Raw genomic sequence first — 17,903 nt, 5'->3', positions numbered from 1 at the left:
ATAACACACAAGTAGTTCTGTGCTGTAGTTCAACCAGGTTGACACCTCATGTCTGGTGCTGCTCCTGACATGCCTTGCTGCACTCTTTCAATCCTGGAAATTGTCATATGGAGAAGTGCTGGGCCATGAGGTTACAGATTATGATCATATACAACATTGATTACAGCTCTGCAGTGATTAATTAAATGTGAACTCGATGGGAATGTGACAATGTATTGCGTCAATACAAATTATTTTGCTCTGTTTTCTGACGTAAATTGTTTTCTTTTAGAAATCAGATGGCTCGGACTTCTACTTCTTCGTTCTTCAGCCTGGAAGAGATCACCAAATTGAAATCTAATTTTGAAAGGAGTGGGATTGAAAAGATTAAACCACTGGTACAGAAGAAGTTAGATGAGCTGGACAATACAGAGCTTAACATCGCAGTGACAGGAGAATCAGGCACAGGGAAATCCAGCTTCATCAATGCAATGAGAGAGCTTCAGATTAGTGATGATGGAGCAGCTGAAACTGGAACCACAGAAACCACAATGAAGCCAACCGGATACAACCATCCCAATCTGCCCAATGTTTGTTTCTGGGATCTGCCTGGAATTGGAACGACAAAATTCCCAGCGGAGAAATACTTGAAGAACATGAAATTTGAAAACTACGATTTCTTCATCATTATATCTGCCTGTCGATTCAGAGAAAATGATGTAAAACTTGCCAAAGAGATTAAACGACTGGGGAAGAAATTCTACTTCATTCGATCTAAAATTGACGATGATCTCAATTCAGTGAGAAGGGGAAGCAGGAAATTTAATGAAGTGGAAGAACTGGAAAAGGTTAGGAAAGACTGTATCAGCAATTTGGACAAGGCAGGGATCCCATCTCCCTGCGTTTTCCTGATATCAAACTTTGATCTGCATCTGTATGATTTTAATCAGTTGAGTAAAACGCTTGAAGATGATCTTCCCACAATGAAAAAGGAAGTGTACATACTGTCCCTTCCAAACCTAAATGTGGAAATTGTAGAGAAGAAAAAGAAAGAGCTAATGAAAGGAATCTGGATGGCGGCAATACTTTCTGGAGCAGTGGGAGCTGTGCCGATTCCTGGAGTCTCCCTTGCTTGTGACATTGGGATCCTGATTGAAAGAGTAATACATTTCCGTAAATGTCTGGGTCTGGATGATGTCTCTCTTCAAAGATTGGCCAACATGGTAGGGAAACCTGTGGAAGAACTGAAAGCCGTGGTGAAAACTCCCCTGACTGGAAAAATAACTAAGGATATAATTCAAAAGATGTACTGGGGTTCCACTGCTGTTGTCCTGTCTGGTCTTGAGCTTGCTCTTGACTTCATCCCAGTTGTCGGATCCATCTTTGGAGCAGGTTCATCATTTCTTCTTACCTACAAGCTGCTGCATGTTGCACTGGATGATCTCGCAGAGAATGCACAGGCAGTGGTGATGGCTGCTTCTAAAACTCGCGAAATTGGCCCATATGAAATATTCATCCTGAAAGCCAAAGCTATAATTGATATGTTGAAGAGGTCTAACCGTACAGGAATTTTATTCTGCAGTATTCTGTTTTTGCTGATTTCATTTTTAGCAATATTCTTCATCAATTTCAGAGAAGAGCCTCTGCAGTCTCAGCTACCCATGTCTTAACTTGCAGTAAACCCTGTTTCCTAATCCCCCTGTGCTTTTGTTACTCTCCTTCCAGCTGGTAAGATGATTGACTTGGCAACTGCCCACGGTGCAAGCATTACTTTCAGTCTCAGTTGAACGTCAACAGATTTCCCCAATTTCAATATCCTATTCGCTGTTTTCGCTGGAAAGAAGGCGGCTAAGAGGGGACCTTATTGAAACATATAAGATGATTAGAGGTTTAGACAGGGTAGATAGTGATAGCCTTTTTCCTAGGATGGAGAAAGCTAGCACGAGGGGGCACGACTTTAAATTAAGGGGGGGTAGTTATAGGACTGATGTCAGGGGTAGGTTCTTTACCCAGAGGGTGGTGAGGGACTGGAATGCCCTGCCAGCTGCAGTTGTAAATGCGTCTAGTTTGGGGGCGTTTAAGAGATCTGTGGATAGGTTTATGGACGAAATGGGATTGGTTTAGATTAGTGGGTTAGTGTTGTTTTTTTTAAAAGCTGGTCGGCGCAACATCGTGGGCCGAAGGGCCTGTTCTGCGCTGTAATGTTCTATGTTCTATGTTCTATTCATGGATGATTTTATAATTTCCATCCTCGATTTCTGAGCTCATAGACAGCCAGGCAAATCCTTTAATCAAACATGGCACAGCAACAATCCAGATACTCACTGGCAATATCACTGATGTCTGTCATTGTGTGAGCAACTCACTGATCAGGAAAAAGAATTAAGCTCACAATGATGGTTGGCACCTGAGTTCCGAATCCCATCATTATCTAAGAGCCATCTGAATGGGAATTACCCCAGCCTCCAGTGAGGGCATGGACGTTATCTGTTTTACATCATTCCCATCAACAGCTGTATTAGCATCACTGGTGACCAGGGACAGCATCAAAAAAGACAACTGACATGATCAGTTTCCAGTGATTTCCGAACAATTTTATGACTGCATACACCAAAGGAATCAATTGGCTACCAAGCAGGAGCATTGCCTTGGTTTCCAGTGAAGATGAGAATGTTATCAATTTCAGGTGATGCCAACTCGATTTCCCCTCCAATTTGATTTTCATGTTTGCTGATGTCACCACTGTACTGGGTCGGATATTAAACAATGATGAGATGGAGTACAGGAAAGAGATAGCGAATCTGGTGAACTGGTATAATGACAATAATCTCTCCCTCAATGTCAACAAGAGGAAGGAGATAATCACCGACTTCAGGAAGCACAGTGGAGGACATGCCGTGTCTACTTCAATGGGGGCAAAATAGAAATGGTCAAGAACTTCAGGTTTCTAAGTATCTCGATCACCAACAACCTATCCTGGTCCTTCCATGCGGACGCTATAGTTAATAAAGGCCACCAGGAAATTTGGCATGACTGCTACAACTCTCTCCAACTTTTACAAATGCACCATAGAAAGCATTTTTCTTTCTGGCTTTATCACAGTCTGGTATGGCTCCTGCTCTGTCCAAGATGGGAAGGCGCTACAAAAGGTCATGAATGTAACCCAATTCATCACGTAAACCCAACTGCCATCTATTGACTCTGTCTACACTTCCCGTGTCTCGGCAAAGCAGCCAGCATACTTAAGGACCCCATGCACCACAGACACTCTTATCTACCACCTTCTTCCTTCGGGGAAAAAGATACAAGTGCCTGAGGTCACGTATCAACCAACTCAAGAACAGCTTCTCTGCTATGAATAGAATTACCTTGCATTAAATTGATCTTTCTCTACACCCTAGCTATGACTGTAATACTACATTTTGCACTCTCTCATTTCCTTCTCTTTGAATTGTATGTTTTGTCTGTACAGCATGCAAGAAACAACACTTTTCAGTGTTTTTTAATACGTGCCAATAATAAATCAAAGATTCGGCAATTTATCGAAAGGCTGGGCCATATTGACTTAGAAGATGAAATAACTCCTCAGAGGCCAGTGTCCCTACACCAGATTCCCTTCATTTACAAACTCAATTCCACTCCTAAGAGTGTTTCAGGTACAAAATCAGAATCCAGAGTATCAGGATATCTTGCAACTCATGTGCTCCACTTGCAGCATTTTCCAACTATATGGCCAGCTGTAGCATTTGTTTGAAGTCCAATTGGGTTTCAGTCAACAGATGTTTTTCACGAGTTACATTATTCATTTATTGGTACATATCTGGAATAAGAATATACCGATGACAATGAAACCATTGTCGATTTGAGGGGAAAAACCCATTTGGTACACTCGTGTCATTTAGGGAAGGAAATCTGCCTACATGTGACTCCAGAGCCATGTCTGGTTGACTCTCAACTGCAGTCGGGCAACTAGGGATGGACAATAAATGCTGGCCTGCCAGTGATGCACATGTTCCACAAATGAATAAAAACAAGTTATCCTGCATACCAAATGGTCTTTAAGCATCTAATGAAGCATCAACCTAAATTCACATCCTTCCACCAGTTATCTCAACCTTGAAAGGAAACCTGTAAAAGACTCCCAGAGTGCCAAGTAAAACCAGTACCTTCTCAGGATCAGAGGTGGCTTAGACTCATCAGGGTTTTGGTATTTGGTGTCTCTGGGAGATTTAATCTGCAAATAATGGCAAATGCTGACAGTCCACAAGCAGACAGAAGAATGACCCATTTCTTTTTATCTGCCACAATGTTATTAGCCCTAAAATGTAACACATGCATTCTACACATTGGGCTTGATCCTCCACAGCAGGGTCAAAAGAGTCCAGTTTCCAGGTAGAGGCATCTTGCTTGAAAACAGCTTACTTTAAACAAAGTGGACTGTTGATGAGCAAGTTCCTTGGGGTCATTCTTTTTCCTCATTGCCACTAAAATACCTCCTCAGAGGCCAGTGTCTCCTCACCAGATTCTCTTTATTTACAAACTCAATTCCACTCCAATAGTGCTTCGAGTACAAAGTCAGAATCTGGAAACTCCTCAATAAATAAATACAGGTGAGATGCCCTGATTGGGCAGCCAATCATTACCTTAATCAGGGAGCTCAGAGTCCAAGAGCCAACCTCATGGACTTCATTGAGGTCATTGTAGAAGGTCAGAGTAAAAGGGTAAGAATCATTAAACAGCTGATTGAGAAATTCAAACAATGCATGGCCAATCCGTGGGACTGTCAGTGGAGATATGCCATCAGTGATCCCTTCAGTAAGGGCAGTCTTGAGAAATATATTTTTAGTTATAGAATTAGAGCTAAATTAGTTTAAAAACTTTTGTTAAACCCTGACAGGTAACAAAATCCATTTCTTTCCTCAGATCAAAGAAGCAATTTCAAATGAGGGATACTTGGTATAAAAGTTAGTTTTGAGGACTTCCTCGACCACACCGTGTCATCATGGAATGAATGCAGTTTAGGGAAATGCTCTGGTTTCAATTTATCTGGGAGTGCTTTACTGAGAGTTCACTGAGAGTAGTTGTAGTTGCAAACTGGATTTTGTGTGCTGCAGCTCACTGAGAGAAAATAGACAAAATAAATTGCAGTTATTTAGACTTGTAGAGTAAACAGAAAAAATGTTGACTTCATTTCACGCTGCATGTAATATGTCTAAGACTTAATCTCAACTTAAGTTTTGTGATGGAGGGAAAAACTGAGAATGTTTTCTAGCTTGCAACTAGTGCAAAAATCTATGGTGGTCCTCACAGGGTCTTGTAGCAAAAGAAAGCACTCAATAGATTAGCTTGGAAATATTGAGAAAGTGAACAAACTTATGGTGTGATTTTCCAATTCTACCAGCGGCGGACATTATCACAGATGGGACTGGAAAAATTGAGACCAGCCAACTGACTTCTGCCACTCTCCTAAGTTTCATCTCCTGATGATGGCTGCTACTGCTGGGACTGAAAAACCTCACTCATTGTGTAAACTGGTTTTGTTTACTTCTTTCAGTACAATAAAGCTTATGGCTGGAATGTTACCACCATTCACGCTGGCGGGACTTTCCCATCCCACTGCAGTGAATGAAGATTTGGTTCGGCGCCAAATTCTCCAACCTCACTGCAGCGGGAGCATTGTGTGAATGGCCATTAAGATTGTGCTATATGTTTTTTCATTGAAATTGGTCTGCAAATAAACTACTGAGTAATTGGACTTCCCTTTGAATGTTAATGTCCCAAACTGAGTCCTAATACTTGTTAAAGGACCTATCTAAGTAAAAATTATTCATGCTAGAATGAATATTTACCCGTTAATATCAGATTGTAATGATCAGTGTAATTGTATCACGACTTATTTGCCTTGACAAAATGTATTGTACTTTTGCAAAGGTGTTGTTGGAAATGTCATCATGAGTCATGAATTCTGTTTCTGGGAATCTCTGGATCTGCTGGTCCCACCGAAAGTCAGTGAAATTTTGGCTGGCCCGCCACATCCCCCACGGCAACTTCCACCACCACAGTGCTGGGAAATCCTGGCCCACAGTTCTACAGTTGTGTTATTACTGTAAAAAGTCTGACAACACCAGGTTTTAGTCCAACCGATTTATTTGATAGTAAACTCACAATCTTTCGGGTTAGTCCCTTCGTCAGGTGAATGGAGAGTTCTGGCCTCAGACAGAGCATATAAAGCACAGACAGTTTAGAGATTACTGATTAGAATGCGAATCTTTACACCTAACCTGCTGTTCAAGTCCTGAAGTGGCTGACAATGTGTGTGGAAGGAGCACTGATCACAGGTTAAAGAGATGTGTATTGTCTCCAGACAGCACAGTGAGTGAGGTTTTGCAAACCCAGGCAAGTCACAGGAGTTACAGATAGTGCGACATGAACCCAAGATCCCTGTTGAGACCATCCTCATGTGTGCGGAACTTGGCTATCAGTCTCTGCTCAGCGACTCGGCGCTGTCGTGTGTCGTGAAGGCCGCCTTGGAGAATGCTTACCCGAAGGTCAGAGGCTGAATGCCCGTGACCACTGAAGTGTTCGCCAACAGGAAGGGAACAGTCTTGCCTGGTGATTGTCGAGCGATGTTCATTCATCCGTTATCGTAGCGTCTGCATGGTCTCCCCAGTGTACCATGCTTTGGGACATCCTTTCTTGCAACGTATCAGGTAGACAACGTTGGCCGAGTTGAAAGAGTATGTACTGTATACCTGGTGGATGGTATTCTCACATGTGATGATGGTATCCGTGTCGATGATCTGGCATGTCTTGCAGAGATTGCTGTGGCAGGGTTGTGTGGTATTGTGTTCACTGTTCTCCTGAAGGCTGGGTAGTTTGCTGTGAACAATGGTCTGTTTGAGGTTGAGTGGGTGAGAGCAAGAAATGGGGGTGTGGGGATGGCCCTGGCGAGATGTTTGTCTTCATCAATGATATGTTGAAGACGAACATCTCGTAAAGATTTGCATTCTAATCAGTAATCACTAAACTGTCTGTGCTTTATATGCTCTGTCTGAGGCCAGAACTCTCCATTCACCTGACGAAGGGACTAACCCAAAAGCTTGTGAGTTTACTATCAAATAAATCGGTTGGACTAAAACCTGGTGTTGTCAGACTTTTTACTGTGTTTACCCCAGTCCAACGCCGGCATATCCACATCGTGTTATTACTGTAACAGGCCAGGCAGGTAATAGCCACACACCATGCGCTGGATACAATAAATGCATTTAATTTTGAAGATTGTGGTGAGTATTTATTTGTCATTAACTACTTGCTACTGTGTGATATAGTTTTCACATTAACATCCTGTGTGCCTCGTGGCATCATGGGCAACCTATCCTGGTTCGTGTTCACTGTTAAAGAGCAGAGAATGCCTTCCTCATTGTGTGCACCAGCCTTTAGTGAAAGGGTTAAATGGTAAAGTTCTGAAATCCCTGATCAAATTTGATTCATATTCACAGCAAGAAGTAGTTTCCATGATATCATCAGCTTACTCTGAGAAATCCACCAGCTTCACCACACCCCATCATCCCCACATCCTGCTTATCCATTGTGTAAATGTCATTAATGCAAGTGTGTACTCGTGAGGAAAAAATCTTATTAACATGTCTGTCATAACTTACAACCAATGTCCCAGACACCTCCATTATCATAGCTGCATCAACTCTTTCTTACTGGTGGATCAGACCCACCAGAGATGACAGCAATAGTCAGGAGGGACTCGTCCACATTGATTCTGGACCCTATGAAGTCTCATGCCTTCAGGACTAAAACATGCAAGGAAACTCCTGCTGATTACCACCTATTGTCATCTATTGGAAGAAACACTGATGGTAGCAAGGGCTCAGGATGATCTCTGGGTGGGAGACTTCAATGTTCATCTTCAACAGTGCCTCGGTAGCACCACTATTCACTGAACAGCATACATTTTGAAGGACAAATCTGCTAGACTGGACCAGATGGTGATGGAACCTCAACAATCTGTCACAGGTAAGAATATAAGACCATAAAATGTAGGAGCAGTTGGGCATGGGCAATTTGGCACATCCAGTCTGCTGCACTATTCAATGAGATCATGACTGATTTGATGTGATATTCCTCAATTCCACTTTCCAGCCTTATCCCATGATTTCCTATACTGATTAAACATTTGACTATCACAACCTTCAACATACTTAATGACCCAGCCTCTACAACCCACTGAATTCCACAGATTCACTGTCCTCTGAGAGAATAAGTTCCTCCTTATCTCTGCCTTAAATGGGTGACCCCCTTACTCTGAAATGATGTACTCTGGTGCCATTTACATAATATTCAGCTCCTTTATTCTTTCTACCAAAGTGCAAAACTTCACACTTTCTTACACAATACTCCACCTGTCAATTTTTTGCCCATCACCTAACCTGTCTCATCTTCTGCAGACTGTATCATCCTTACCATTTGACTTTTCACCTATTTTGTATCTTCTGCAAACTTGGCAATAGTAGATTCTCTTTCCTCATTCAAGTCATGAACATATTTTGTAAAATTAGTGATCCCAGCACAGATTCCTGTGCCACTCCACTAGTTGCATCCTGAAAATGTCCATATTATCCCGATGCTCTGGCTAAAATTTTCATGCCAGTGGAATCTCCCAGTCTCACCCACAGCACACTCTAGCTGTAGGTTTCTCGGCAGCAAGGGGTGCATTCAAAGGAAAACCCTGTTGACAATGATGGAACCAGAAAATCCTTCACTGGCCAATGGCTGGTCATCGCCAGTGCTGCAAAACATGCCGCAAATTGCACAGAAAATCCCAATGTCTACGAACAGTCAGCCAATCTTCTATCCATGTTAATATACTACCCCAAACACCGTAGGTTCTTATCTTGTTAAGTGGCCTTTTGTGCAGTACCTGATTGAAGAAGTTTTAGAAATCCTGCGATATTACAGCTGTTGATTGGACTTTATCGATCTTGATCATTACCTCCTCAAAGAATTCTGATATATTTGTCAGGCATGATTTACCCTTCATAAAGCCATGCTGACTCTGCCTGGTTATATCATATATTTCCAAATGTTTGACTATTACATCCCTTATAATGGACATTTCCGATGGAATTCTATCGGCTCGCCCTACCCATTGATGGGCAGAGCGAGCCGGTAAAATTGTGCAAGAGCCAAGAAATCAGGATTACGCTGAAAAGGGCGAGAGGTTGATTAATTAATTTAATTTATGTAAATACTGTTTTACATCTGCTTAGCAAAGCCGGCACTCAATTGTCTGGACTGGCTTGCCTTTATGGTCTCGTCAGGAGAGGTTCTCTCCGGCGAGGAAGACATCTGCTCTGCATGAATGGGGAGCAGTTGGTCTCACTGATGGAACCGTAGGCCATTGAAGCCCCCAGGGAGACTGAGGGCAAGGCAGTGGAGCCCTTTGGGCAGCACCTTGGTACTGCCAGTCTGGCACCTGGGCAATGCCCACAGGGCACCTTGGCACCATCCACCAGGCAAGGGTTGGGACCAGTAGGGTATGTGTCAGAGGACGGGGCCAGTGATGGGGTTGGGGACTGTGTGGATGGGCCAATGGGGGTGGACAAATGGGGTGGGGCCAATGGGGGGAAAGGGGACCCACTGCCACTCTGCCTACATTCGGTGGGGGAGTAGGGGGGCCGCGATTGGCCTGGGCAGAAGGGGCAGGCCAGGGTTGCATCTTGGGTTGCGGGCCCTTGCAATTGCAAGGGGAGGGTGCAAGTTGAGGCTGTCTGCAGTACCAGGGGCTTGACAGCTCTCTCTTTATCTCTCCGTCCCCATGACTGCAAACGCGAATGTGGAGCATCAGTGGTCTGCACATGCATAATACCTCCCTCTACAGGTTGTCTGGTGAATTCAGCCCCACCCACTACCTCTCTGGCTAGAAACTGACTAGCCCATCTTTTCAAAGACAGAGTGAAAACTTGCCCAAAAAATAGATCTGGAGCTCTCCCATTTTCAGACATTTAGAAAAAATCTTGTAAAATTCCATCCTTAATGCCTTCCCAATGAGAGATATGAAGCTAACTGACCTATAGGTAACTGTTTTATTACCTCCATCCCCTTTTGAAGATGTTGCATTTGCAGTTTTCCAATCCTCTAGGACTTTACTGCTGTCCACTATCTCTGTAGCTACTTCCCTTAATATGCTAGAATGCAACCCATCAAGTCCAGAGGTCTTATTGGCCTTTAGCCTATTAGCCAGGCTTTGGAGTGGGGTAAAGGCTGGGAATCTTGAGATGACAAACTCATTTCTCAAAGCTTATCTACCGCGTAAAGGCATAAGTAAGAAGAGTGCTGGAATACTCTCCACTTGAATGGATGGGTGCATCTCCATCAACATTCAGAAGCTAGACATTACCCAGGACAAAGCAATGCCCTTTACTGTTACCTCATTCACCACAGTAAATGTTCATTGCGACCGCACCAATCCACCAGGGCTGCAGTGTTGACCTTTCATTAAATATATCTCCTAAAATGGGAAGCAGCTTTAGTTCAATGTTTAGGTCAACAAAGCACTCAACATCTTCTGCTGATTCAGTGTGAATGGTTGTGATGCCTTCAGGAGTTTAGTATGTGTGTGATGGTATACCTTTGATGGCCACTGCCACAAAAAAGGCACAGGGACATTGCTGGGAAAGTACGATAGATTCCCAAACAGTTGGAGGCAACAGAGAACGAAATATGGAGGCAAATCTCTGAGAAATGGAAAAAAAAGAAGGGTAGGAATTGCAAGGGATTTTAACTACCTCAGTATTAACTGGGATAGTTTTAGTGTGAAAGGTACTGGAGGGAGCAAATTTCTTAAGGTCCATTCAGGGGAACATTTTTGTCCAGTACGTAACAAATCCAACAAGAGAGAATCCAGCAGAAAAGATAGGCAGGATGTCAGAGTGACCAAGGCCATGTGTGGTGCTGACTGCTGGACAGATCACAGGCTCATTGTCTCTAAAATGAGGCTCCGCATCAGACCCAAAAGGTGACCACAAGGAAGCAAGGTTATGAAAAGAATCAATGCGGCCAAGCTAAAGAACCCCAGCATAGCTTCGGCACTGGCTGAAGACTTAGAAATCAAGCTTGCTGACCTACACCTCGCGGGCAGCGCTGAGGACGACTGGGAACGCTTCAGGGATGCTATCCATACATCTGCGCTGAAGACACTCGGGCCCTCCACCTGCAAGCATGATTGGTTTGATAAGAATGATGAGGAGATACAGGCTCTACTTTTTGAAAAGCACCATCTTCATCGGGCCTGTCAGAATCACCAGCCAAGAAAAATGCTTTTACCAGTGCTCGAATCCAGTCCAGAATAAACAGTGTAAAATGCAGGATGCCTGGCTGAGCTCCAAGGCACATGAAATACAGAGATATGCTGGCAGAAACAACTTGAAATGGTTCTACGAAGTCCTCAACACTCTCAATCTCTCGGGAGCTCCCCCCTCCAGAGTACAGATGGTACAACTCTTATTACAGAGAGGGCTCAGATCTTGCAGAAATGGGCTGAACACTTTGAAGCCGTCCTCAACCGACCGTCATCTATTAACAATGAGGCAATAGACAGGATTCCCCACGAAGTGGTGAAAGCTGTCAGCCAGCTATCCGGTGGCAAAGCCCCAGGGGCAGATGCCACACCCGCAGAGATCTACAAAGCTGCTGGTCCTGCACTTATCGAGAAGCTCATCGAGTTGTTCCAGTCCTTTTGGAAGCAAGGATCCATTCCTCAGGAACTTAAAGATGCTTCCATCGTACACCTCTACAAGAGGAAGGGCAATCGGCAAGTATGCGACAACCACCGAGGAATCTTGCTGCTCTCCATCACAGGAAAAACCCTCACAAGAGTCCTGCTAAATCATCTGGTCATTCATCTGGAGCTGGGCCTGCTTCCAGAGTCACAGTGTGGCTCCCGCAAATGCCACAGGACTATTGACATGATTTTCGCTGCGTGCCAACTTCAGGAGAAGTGTCAGGAGCAGAATCGTGAGCTGTACACAACCTTTGTGGACCTCGCGAAAGCCTACGACACTGTCAGCCGACAAGGCCTGTGGAGGATCATGTCAAAGTTCGGCTGCTCTCCCAAATTCATTCAGATGGTACGCCAGTTCCATCATGGCATGATGGCCAGAGTACTGGACAGCGAAGAATCCGCTGAGGCATTCCCAGTCACCAATGGCATCAAACAGGGCTGTGCGCTCACACCCACACTGTTCAGCATGATGTTTACTGCCATGCTGAATGATGCCTTCCAGGACAGTGTTGCTGGAATCAGCCTCAAGTACGGAATGGATGTGAAGTTCTTCAACTTGACGAGACTTCAAGCTATTACCAAAGTGAAGGAGACTGTTCTGAGAGAACATAAGAACATAAGAAATACGAGCAGGAGTGGGCCATCTAGCCCTTCGAGCCTGCCCCGCCATTCAATAAGATCATGGCTGATCTGTCATGGCTCAGTTCCACTTTCCCGCCCTCTCCCCATAACCCTTAATCCCCTTGCCCATCAAAAACCTATCCACCCGCGTCTTAAATATATTCAGCGAGGCAGCCTCCACCACTTCAACGGGCAGGGAATTCCAGAGATTCACCACCCTTTGAGTGAAGAAGTTCCTCCTCAAATCCGTTCTAAACTGCCCCCCCCCCCTCTTATCTTGAGGCTGTGCCCTCTAGTCCTACTGTCCTTTCTGAGCGGGAAGAGCCTCTCCACCTCTATCCTATTCATCCCATTCATCATGGTGTGTGTCTCAATGAGATCTCCCCTCATTCTTCTAAATTCTAATGAGTACAAGCCTAGTTTATTCAGCCTCTTCTCATAGTTCAACCCCCTCAACTCCAGTATCAGCCTAGTAAACCTCCTCTGCACTCCCTCCAAGGCCAAAATATCCTTGCGTAAGTGCGGCGACCAAAACTGCACACAGTACTCCAGCTGTGGCCTCACCAATGCCCTGTACAGTTGCAGCAAGACCTCCCTACTTTTATATTCAATCCCCCTCGCTATGAAGGCCAGCATCCCATTTGTCTTCCTGACCACCTGCTGCACCTGCAGGCTGGGTTTTTGCGACTCATGCACAAGGACCCCGAGGTCCCTCTGCACCGTTGCATGCTGCAGTTTTTCGCCATGTAAGTAATAGTCCTTCCTACCATTATTCCTACCAAAGTGGACAACTTCACACTTGCCAACATTAAATTCCATTTGCCAGTTCCTGGCCCATTCGCCCAGCCTATCTAGATCCTTCTGCAGACTTTCCACACCCTCCGCACAATTTGCCCTTCCCCCAATCTTGGTGTCATCAGCAAATTTCGACACCATACACTTGGTTCCCTCCTCCAGATCATCTATATAAATGGTAAATAGCTGAGGCCCCAGCACCGACCCCTGTGGCACTCCACTAGTCACCAACCGCCAATCCGAATAGCACCCATTGACCCCCACTCTCTGCCTCCTATTGGACAGCCAATCCCCTATCCATGCTAACACCCTACTCCCAACGCCATGCCCCCTAACCTTCTGTAATAACCTCTCGTGCGGCACCTTATCTAATGCCTTCTGAAAATCAAGAAACACCACATCTACCGGCTCTCCTCTATCCACCCTAGACACATCCTCATAGAACTCCAATAAATTCGTCAGACACAACTTCCCCTTAACGAAACCGTGCTGCGTCTGCTCTATCAAACAACTCTCCTCAAGATGCCTCGCTATTTTCTCCTTGATCATGGATTCGAGCAATTTACCTATAACAGACATTAAACTAACCGGCCTATAATTCCCTGCCTTTTGCCTGCCACCCTTCTTAATCAACGGCGTAACATTAGCCGCTTTGCAATCTTCCGGCACTTCCCCGGAATCCAGTGAGGTTTGGAAAATAATCATCAAGGCATCCACTATCACCTCTGCCATTTCTTTCAGAACCCTTGGATGCATTCCATCTGGTCCTGGGGACTTGTCCACAATCAATCCCTCCAGAGAGATTTCCTCTTTGCCGATGACTGCGCCCTGTATACTGGCTCAGAGCTAGAAATGCAAGTCAGTATGGACAAATTTTCCATGGCTTGTGACAACTTTGGGCTCACCATCAACATTTAAAAAGACTGAAGTTATGCACCAGCCTGCTCCTCATGCACCGTACACAGAACCCACAATCACAATCAAAGGGCAGAAACTACAGACAGTGGACCAGTTCATTTATCTTGGCAACACCCTCTCCAAGATGTTAACTGCAGAATAGCAAAGGCAAGTTCTGCTTTCAGTTGACTGCATTCCACTGTATGGGAATGTCAAGGAATCAGCCCAGCAACAAAACTGAAGGTCTACAGCGCCGTGGTACTCACGACCCTCCTGTATGCCTGTGAAACGTGGACTGTGTGTTGAAGACATGCAAGACAGCTCAATCATTTCCACATGACTTGTCCTCGCAGATTATTAAGCATCAGATGGCTAGACAAAGTACCAGACACTTTCTAGAGCAAGTCTACCATCAGTCTGCACACTGCTGATGAGAGTGCAGACCCGGTGGGCAGGTCTTGTAAGTCAGACGAGCGCATACCCAAGCAACTCCTTTCTGGGGAACTCTCTGCTGGAAGACACACGCATGGAGGGCAGAAGAAACGTTACAAAGACACACTCAAGGCCTCCCTGAAGTCACTTGACATAGACACGACCACCTGGGAAATGCTGGTACAAAACCACCCTACCTGGCGCTGCCTCATCCACAAAGGCTGTCAAGCTTACGAAGCAAGGTGCATTGCTGAAGCACAACCTAAGCACGTGCTGCGCGTGTCCAGAGCCACCAGCGCAACAACTACAGTGTCTACACAAGTCTGTCCAATATGCGCCAGGACACTCCATGCCCAAATTGGCCTGATCAGTCATCTTCGGACATCCTGCAACCAGCCTCAAAATGACTAATGGTGTCGAGGTCCTCATCGATGACGTTGGACGAACAACAACATGCTTGAAATGCAAACTCCACCAACATGTATTTGTAAGTTTGCCAACTGCAAAGTGTTTCTGGTAAAACGAAACTCAGAATTGAAACTGGCAGAGATTCAAAGGCAGATTAATATGTGAAATGAGCTTCCTGCAACATAACAGGAAGTGGGAAGCATTCCCTCGGGATGTGAAGTTAGCAAATCACAAATACTTCACAAAACCTGGACCAGTGGTTCCCAACCTGTTCAGTAACACAACACACTTCAATGAGACAAACAATTCCACTTTATTTCAGCCAAATCGATTGCTCAGAAACATCATATTTATTTACATTGTTCCAGTCTTACTGGAGAGGTTTGCAGCATACAATTCAAATTCAATGGCTCAGAGCAAACACAAAGTTGAGTTGATAGCAATGTATGAGGTTAAAGGGAAACCTGGAGCTGCCGGTGTGCGCAGAGAGCCACTCCCAAATCCTGCTCCACTCATCTGTTGTTTTTCTATTACACCAGTGTTTAAAATGCTGGCTCCCAGGGGTATGTTGTCAGAAATGGTAAGAATACAACAAAAGCATGGTGAGAGATTGTCAGATATTCAGGCACCACATACACACCACATCCAAAAATACCTCTCCAAACTTCAGCTTCATTGATCCTTCGATAGCTCTGCATATTCCTCTTTTTCTTTGAATGTCAAAGTGAACACAAGGTATTGAAATGCTCAGAGAACCTTTATAACATGTGGGTGACACACTGGCTTAGTGGTTAGCACTGCTGCCTCACAGCACTAGGGATCTGTATTCGATTTCTGGCTTCGGTCACTGTCTGTGTGGAATGTTCATGTTCTCCTCATGTCTGCGTGGGTTTTCTCCGGGTGCTCTGATTTCCTCACACACTCCAAAGATGTGGAGGTTAAGTGGATTGGAGATGCTGAATTGTGCCTGAAGATGTGTAGATTTGGGGTATTGGCCATGATAAATGCACAGGGCAGGGAGGTGGGGCCTGGGTAAGATGCTACTTTGAGAGCTGATGCAGCCTTGAAGGGCTGAAAGGCCTCCTTCCACACTGTTAGCATTCTATGGATCCTATCTTTTGACCTGCAGGATCTATCCCAAATTCCGGATGTAGCCCAGGGCAGGTGAGTCCCAACATCTACATGCCACTTTGTTTCAGATGTGTTTTGGATCAGTGTATTTTCTTGCTGGCATCATGGAGAATTTGGTGTGGTGGAGGATTCTAGTCCCAGCTTCATCCATGGGCAGGATATAAATGGGTTTTGTGCCAGTTTCCTGGGGGTCTTCTGATCCGTTATGATGGGCATCAGTGGAAGAACCCTTCGGAAAGTCACATTGACTCAGAATCGATTTTTGCACTCCTGCTGAATTCTCCCCTGTTTGCTCACCATTGAACCACTGACGGGATCATGGGAGAATTCGCCCTAAATGTGCACTATCAACAAGGAGATGACAGAGTGAGAAAAGGAAGTGATTGACACAGCACTGAACATTACACAGGGTCTTCTGTTTTCAAACAATGCCCAGGGCAGCAACATTGAAATAATCAGTGTGAACTCACATCAAGATTCTCCCACTTCATCCAGCACAAACTCACAAAAGAGCAGTGGAAAACTCCAACAATTGAGCAATACCTTTCCAAGGATATTTATCTGAAAAATAAATTACTGTAGAAATTCACTGCAACACTGAATTCTGTTTAAAAATTAACATTCAATTTGATTTTTTCTCATTCTAATTTCCAGAAAGTTCAACATGGTAGGAACTCTGGAATTTCAACTCGGATAGACTCACATCAGGTGGAAATGCTTTGCACTGGTTTGAGTTCCGAAAATAGATTGATCAACCTAGATTTTCTGATCTGCAGATTGCTGTAGACCAGATGTACCCCACCAGATGCACCATGGGATCCCTTGGAGGTCCCAACACAATCGCCGGAACTCTACCACCTCGCCCACCGTGGAATCGGAGAGGGCAAGGGTCCGACAACAGAAATCTCTGACCTTGGGGGAATAGTTTCCTGTCTTTTACAGGATTGAGGTACATAAGGAGGAGGTGTTGGCAATTCTTGAGAGTGTGAAAATAGATAAGTCCCCTGGGCCGGATGGGATTTACCCTCGGATTCTCTGGGAGGCTAGGGAGGAGATTGCAGAGCCTTTGGCTTTGACCTTCATGTCATCATTGGCTTCAGGTATAGTGCTGGAAGACTGGAGGATAGCAAATGTTGTCCCCTTGTTCAAGAAGGGGAGTAGAGACCATCCTGAGAATTATAGACCAGTGAACCTTACTTCTTTTGTGGGCAAAGTCTTGGAAAGAATTATAAGGGATAGGATTTATAATCATCTAGAGGGAAATAAATTGATTAGGGATAGTCAACACGGTGTTGTGAAGGGTAGGTCGTGCCTCACAAACCTTATCGAGTTTTTTGAAAAGGTGACCAAAGAGGTGGATAAGGGTAAGGCAGTTGACGTGGTGTATATGGATTTTAGCAAAGTGTTTGATAAGGTTCCCCATGGTAGGCTATTGCAGAAAATGCAGATGCATGGGATTGAGGGTGATTTAGCAGTTTGGATCAGGAATTGGCTAGCGGATAGAAGACAGAGGGTGGTGGTTGACGGGAAATATTCAACCTGGAGTTCCTCAGCTCTGACAAAGGGTCATCCAGACTTGAAATGTAAGCTCTGTTCTATCTCTACAGCAGCTGTCAGACCTGTTGAAATTTTCCAGCATTTTCTGTTTTTGTTTCAGATTCTAGTATCAGGGAATTATGGTGGCTCAGTGGTGAGCATTGCTGCCTCACAGCACCAGGGACCTGGGTTTCAGTCCCGGCTTGGGTCACTGTATGTCCGGAGTCTGCAGTCTGCCTGAGTGTGGCAACTAGGGGATTTTTACAATAACTTCATTGCAGTGTTAATGTAAGCCTATGTGTGACACTAA

The 17,903-nt window shown here is 44.7% G+C and overlaps 1 protein-coding gene across 1 annotated transcript; it reads left to right on the top strand.

Annotated features, from left to right (window-relative positions):
• Window positions 1-275: 275 nt before the first annotated feature.
• LOC145342435 (interferon-gamma-inducible GTPase 10-like) lies at window positions 276-1,649 on the top strand. The gene has a single exon (XM_080187998.1). It carries the CDS (start codon window positions 279-281, stop codon window positions 1,647-1,649), a length of 1,371 nt encoding a protein of 456 aa, XP_080044124.1. The 5' UTR covers window positions 276-278.
• The last annotated feature ends 16,254 nt before the right edge of the window (window positions 1,650-17,903 follow it).

This window comes from Carcharhinus amblyrhynchos, chromosome 4 (assembly GCF_965287045.1).
Source record: "Carcharhinus amblyrhynchos chromosome 4, sCarAmb.v2.hapA, whole genome shotgun sequence".
NCBI lineage: Eukaryota > Metazoa > Chordata > Chondrichthyes > Carcharhiniformes > Carcharhinidae > Carcharhinus > Carcharhinus amblyrhynchos.
The sequence above is the reverse complement of the archived record's forward strand: the minus strand, read 5'-3'. Positions and strand labels throughout refer to the sequence as shown.

Excerpts from the sequence above, each read along its gene's own strand:
- LOC145342435 (XM_080187998.1), top strand. The coding sequence starts at position 279 with ATGGCTCGGACTTCTACTTCTTCGTTCTTCAGCCTGGAAGAGATCACC.